The 6,423-nt window shown below is 37.0% G+C and overlaps 1 protein-coding gene across 1 annotated transcript in view; it reads left to right on the top strand.

Annotated features, from left to right (window-relative positions):
- The window catches only part of LOC103129245 (angiomotin-like), a 15,472-nt gene extending 13,117 nt beyond the window's left edge, over nt 1-2,355 (top strand). Inside the window, exon 6 of the mRNA XM_007540271.2 lies at nt 301-2,355. Within this exon, the coding sequence (XP_007540333.2) occupies nt 301-434 (134 nt within the window). The 3' untranslated portion in view covers nt 435-2,355. The remainder of the gene's footprint in view (nt 1-300) is intronic.
- Nucleotides 2,356-6,423: the final 4,068 nt, after the last annotated feature.

Consider the following 6,423-nt stretch of genomic DNA (forward strand, 5'->3'; position numbering starts at 1 on the left):
TAAAAAGGCCAAGACAACCCAAATCAGGATTTAGCGGGAACACCAACATGCAGAAGCCTTATCTGACGGTTCCCCCTCACGGACCGCAACAAAAATTTCAAAGTCTTGACCGGTCCGCTGTAATAAAAAGGTTGGGCACCACTGAAGTAAAGGACTGAGGCAAAATAGATGAACAATAAAAGTTGTGCATCAAACCAAAGAAAGATCAGGGTTAACTTCACTGAATAGATTTTCATTGTTCATCTTAAAACCTTTGTCTGACCTTTACATGTGTTCTTGTCTTTTGTCATCTTTGTGTAGAAGTTCCAGTGTTTCACAGCAGCACCTTTGAACGAAGGTTCCTTGTGCAGACCCATTCACAGCAACAAGCTCTCCCTTCAGCTCCAGCAGTCCAACAAGAGGTAGACACAGACATCGTTGAGATCCTCATATGAAACCATGAATTTAAGAAAAAAAACAACAACAAAAAACGTATATGCGTAAGTGATGAATGGCAGCTTCATCACAAGAACTCTCTTCATCATCCTGCACTCTTAGAGCTACATCCTAGTCCTGAGACATTTTGATTTATCTTTTCATCCTATATCCTTTCATTCTATAAGTTTAGCCTGACTGAAGAAAGAACAACATTACAAGGGGTACAACTCTGCATCAGAAATGGGCCTGAAGCAATTTCAGAGGTTATTATATTTTTTCCACTGGTTTTTGTTGTAATGTATTCTTGAAAGTAGTAGGGAATTAAATATACACTTTGTCTTTAAAAAATGTGCATAGTTAGACAATACTGAGCAGCAAAGTCCCCTCCAAACTCAGATTAATTTCATTTGGGATTTCTATACCGAAGTTAAAGTGTTCTACTTGTTAAACACTTTTGTGTTTAATAACTAGTTGTTGTGTTTAATTATTAGGATAATGACTGTATTACTAACCATAGTACCAAATGTTTTTAGCACATCTATCATACTTTGTAAAGTTTTCCAACAAACGCAGCTGGTTTTTGTTAAGCTTTCTGAAAAGACTTAAGGTAGCAATGAAAGATCATTGCTTTTTCAAGGTAAAGTAAACATTTCAAATATCAAGAAATTTATTCAGACTAATTCCATTGGACCAATTGTATATACTGTTATTTGCATTATTTATTGCACAGATTCACATCTGCTTTATGCTTTATTTTAAGGCATTTGGCCTTGCGTTTGCATGTGTGTTTCATATATATCTTAGATATTAGAAATACATATGCTGTCAGGACTGATATCAACTAGTGTTTAACAAACCCTTCACAAATAGAGGTTTCCTTTGTGTCTGTTATTTCTAACTTAAAACCACAAATTTAAAAAGCTACAAACATGACAAATCGTAAATGACTTAGCACAGGGGTGCTCAAGTCCAGTCCTCGAGAGCTACCATCCTGCAACTTTTAGAAGCACCCTTTCTTCAACAGACTGGGATCAGCTCCAAACAGGCCTGATGGCGAGCCATTCATTTGATTCAGGTGTGTTGGAGCAGGGATACATCTGAAAGTTGCAGGATGGTAGCTCTCGAGGACTGGACTTGAGCACCACTGATTTAGAAGTTCAGCCTTTTAACTTTCTCTAAATATTAGTATTTGTATCTAGATTAAATTAAATCAGCCTGACATTTTACAATGGTCACATGCACACATATATTCTGGTTTATTTTGTTGTATTAATTAAAAAAAGAGAACTTAATCAAATAATTTTATTACCACGCCATGTTGCTCTCTAACCTTAAAATGCAATTTATTTTCAAGGAAAACCATTTACTGTCATCCAATTGGAAGATGAGATTTGAACCTGAGCACTTACAGCTTATAGAATGCATATGCATAGTGCTGGTAAATATAATTACATTTAAGGCTTCATTTTATTATCGCATGAAAATAACCTGAATAAAAGCAAAATCATTACTGCCTTTAACAAGATAAGGGGATTCTGCAAACTCCATTCAGAAAGACCCCAGGTTGGGAGTCAAACCGAGGACCTTCTAGTTGCAAGCTAACAGTGCTACCAACCACACCACTGCACAGCCCCCAATTCAATTCATTTCAATTGAATTGAATTGAATTCCGTTATATTTATATAACACAAATTCACAATAAATGTCATCTCAAGGCACTTTACAAAATCTATCAATTTAATCACACATTCCAACTGATCCTAGTTATCAAACGGTACATTATGCTCAAATAGTTATTCACTAAAGTTTAAAAATTTTCGATCTAATAAAACCCTGCAGATTGCATCTAGTCTAGTCTAGTGTAGAGGAAAAAAAGACAAGAATGTCAATTTATAACCCAGTTTTTCTCCAAGAGAGGTGGGTTGACTGTGTGAGATTATCAACCATTTAGCAGTTAGCTTAGCTACAGACTACTGTTTGCCTCCTTTTCACTAGCATTTAATGAATTAAGGAAAGAAATTACCAACATATTCATATATTTAACTTGTTCCTGAACCTTTTACCACACGTAACAACAGTTGAGTCAGTCAGCAGCAGCTCTAACACTCATCCCTCCGAACCCGTCCTCTCCGAAGTGAAATTAAAGTTGCAGTATGTAACTTTTATGTAAAAAAGAAATTCACATATTTGTTAAAACTGTCATTATATGGTGACAGTATAGTACGAAAGATAGTCTAATCTATTTCCTCTGCCTTCTCCCAGGGCTCTCTAGAAACAACCATCAGAGCCAGGAGAGTTTTAGTGCTGTCAATCACAATCTCATGTGNTCTAGTGTAGAGGAAAAAAAGACAAGAATGTCAATTTATAACCCAGTTTTTCTCCAAGAGAGGTGGGTTGACTGTGTGAGATTATCAACCATTTAGCAGTTAGCTTAGCTACAGACTACTGTTTGCCTCCTTTTCACTAGCATTTAATGAATTAAGGAAAGAAATTACCAACATATTCATATATTTAACTTGTTCCTGAACCTTTTACCACACGTAACAACAGTTGAGTCAGTCAGCAGCAGCTCTAACACTCATCCCTCCGAACCCGTCCTCTCCGAAGTGAAATTAAAGTTGCAGTATGTAACTTTTATGTAAAAAAGAAATTCACATATTTGTTAAAACTGTCATTATATGGTGACAGTATAGTACGAAAGATAGTCTAATCTATTTCCTCTGCCTTCTCCCAGGGCTCTCTAGAAACAACCATCAGAGCCAGGAGAGTTTTAGTGCTGTCAATCACAATCTCATGTGGTGCTGCTCATCCTCCCTCCCCTCACTCTGTGCTCTGCTGCAGCTAGCGAGAGCCTGTTGTTAATGCTCAGTCTAGTTAGCATAGCTACCAATAACAGCAGATAAAAATTTTTCCTGTAATGATAAGTTGTTTTTCCACCATTAGCACATTTAGCAATGAGTGAATGAGGTTGACTGATGGCACCAAGACCCTCCTCCTGGTTCTGATTGGTTGTTTTGACCAGAATGTTGCATTATTTTAGCGAGTATTAGTAATTCAGGGAGCAGATGGAGGAGATTGATTGTTTTCACAGATTATCTGTCTCATAGCAAACTGGCACGACATCGTGACAGCTTTAACAAATATGGAGAAAACATATTTTTTATTAAAGTTATGTACTACAGCTTGAATATAATGCAACCGCATAGGATTTTTGAGAAGTCTGGATTATGTCTATTTTGCATGTTGCTTTTGACTGTTGCTCGTGGGGAGAGACATTTCAGTAATCTAAAACTAACAGAAAAAAATTTAAGTAACCTACTTGCATACTGGATGTGGACTGTTGGATGTAAATTTCACTAGCAGTGAATATTGTGCTAGTATTAGTATTGGACGAAAGAAAGCAAGGCAGTTGCAAGCCTTTAAAATTGTGACGCTTTTTATCGGTCAAATAGACTCAAAAAATTGTAACATCAGCTGTGCAGGGGGGCCCAATCAAATTTTTTGTCAGGGGGCCCAAGATTCCTGGCGGCGCCTCTGTGAGATAATGTAGGCTTATTTTTAATTTTCATGAAAGTAAAAAGTTAATAGCAGGAGAGGGAGTAGATGGAAGCATCATCTCTGCCAATTCCCTCCTCAAGGAAGGTATCACTGCTGTTGCACCTTTGTCTACAAAAACTGCCATCAGGCGATTCCACTAACTGGTGATAAATCTTTAAATCTCTGAAGAACTTTGGCCAACCCTTATTTTTTCCAGAAAGGTTTTAATTTAGTCAAGTTGTAAAACTTAGAGCACAATTGGACTGCTTACAGTAATGCCAGACCACCTCTATTGATTTCACTTCATACATGGCTAAGTCATTTAAAAACCTTCCTTTTAATAACTTGATTACTTGAGCTTAAGATTACAAACTCATTGACATTCCTCTAAAGGATTTTCTGATCTTTATCAGAATTTATTGGTTCATAAAATATGGTCAGTCAGGTAAAACAGCAAAGCAGCCCCAGACCATCACATCACCTTGTTTCAATGGAAGGATTTTGCTTTTCTTAATGCTTTGTCAGTTCTGATGTAACTAGAGATGCAGCTATGCCATAATGTTTCCTGGTTGTTCCATATTCTCTGAATTAGTCATTAATAGCTCAAGCTGTGGTTTACTGGAGTCTCAAAACCTTAGAAAGGCATTTGTAAGACTTTCCAACCTGTTAGATGCCAATAACTATTTGCTCTCTTTCTGGAATTTTGGGGCAAATTAGAAAATAATGTGTTGCTTTTTGAGATCCGCCTGCTGCTTGTTGCCAGAAATGTTTTATTTTGATAATTCTACAGGTCTGACAAGAGTCAGGCCTTGATGTGTAATGTGGCAAAACACTTCACTATTTTAGAGTGTTATTTTGATTTGAAATGCTTTTTTGCTTAATAAATAAACATACCGTATTTTCCGCACTATAAGGCACACCGGATTATAAGGCGCATAGAATAGATGCTACAGTAGAGGCTGGAGTTGCATTATGCATCCACTTCATGGTGCTGCACTAAAGCGAATGTCAACAAAACAGTCCGACTCCGATTGGCGAGGAGAGCCTTCCGCGACTGAGCCGGGACGTGGCCGGACGATGGTCAGTCACCCTTCTCCGTTCACAGACAGCATGTTTGTGGAGAACGTGGTGCTAAATGACCTGCAGACGACCTCATTCTAGACGGTCGGTAGGTAGATAAGTCAGTCAAACTTTATTAATATATTACAAACCAGCGTTCTGACAACTATCCCAGCATGCACCGCGCGTTTCTTCTTCTACGGGCGAAAATGAAGTCGGCGGCTGCTTACCGAAGTTGCTAGATCTGTTGTGGCTCAATATTGGTCCAAATATAAGGCGAACCGGATTATAAGGCGCGCTGTCGGCTTTTGAGGAAAGTGAAGGGTTTTAGGTGTGCCTTATAGTGCGGAAAATGCAGTAACTTGAATACATGTTTTTTCAATCACTAAGTTGTTGCCTGATGTTAAAATGTTTTGCTCAAAAACATTCATTTCAACATTACTTTTACATAACTCTTGTCGTATGATCACTCTTTCATAAAGTCAGGTCTGGGTGCTGCATGACGGAGAGCTCGTATGAACAAATTATATTCTCAGACAGCACACTAAATGTATTCATTGTGAATGTTCCCTGATTTGTGTATTTTGAATCTTTAGGGATGAAAACTATGTTCTTTCACATTAACTTGTATTAAGTGTATTGTTTAAAAGGAGGATAGAAAGTTACGGAAGAGGCAAGGACTGAAAATACTTTTTCAAAATACAACATAAAAATAATTTAAGAACATATTTGGAACTGTTAGGTTAGAAATAAAAAAAAAAACAATTTCATTTATTTGTACTATTCATAGTGGATAGTTTAGGTTTTGTTATGGACGTTTGGCTTTGTATTAAAATTTACATCACAAAAGCACTTTTAAATCAGTCATTCCTTGGATACAAATCCAACACAGCAGCACTAAGACAACTACACTGCTACAACTTAGTGAAGATGCCACATACTAGGTTACATGTAACCAGCACATATTAGGCTAAACAATAATATCACAAAATGTAATTTTCAAAAAGGACAAACATCATATCTGGGAAAAACTGGGTCAAATTCTTACAAATATTAAATTTGGAATTAGTTCTTTCAGTTTTTATCAGTTTAACCCTTTCATGCATAGTGGTCACTAGCTATCTAAAAGCCATTTTGTTGTCCTTCGCATGGAGTTTTATGTTATAAATGCACACTGTGCATTTATGTTATAAATGCACACATTAGTGTCCACTGATGTGGACACTAATGCATCATAAAATACACTATCAACTACTGGCCATGAGCTACAAATGCAAGAAATTATTTTTGTTGAATTCAATATGGCCGACAGTCAAAAAACATGCCAACCGACCCTGTGCCTCCTTCTACTGTAGGCGACTCTTGAAGGTAAAAAAAAATATTGTGACATCAGATAATCCCTAAAGAACA

This window comes from Poecilia formosa, unplaced genomic scaffold (genome assembly GCF_000485575.1).
Source record: "Poecilia formosa unplaced genomic scaffold, Poecilia_formosa-5.1.2 Scaffold530, whole genome shotgun sequence".
In the NCBI taxonomy this organism is placed as follows: domain Eukaryota; kingdom Metazoa; phylum Chordata; class Actinopteri; order Cyprinodontiformes; family Poeciliidae; genus Poecilia; species Poecilia formosa.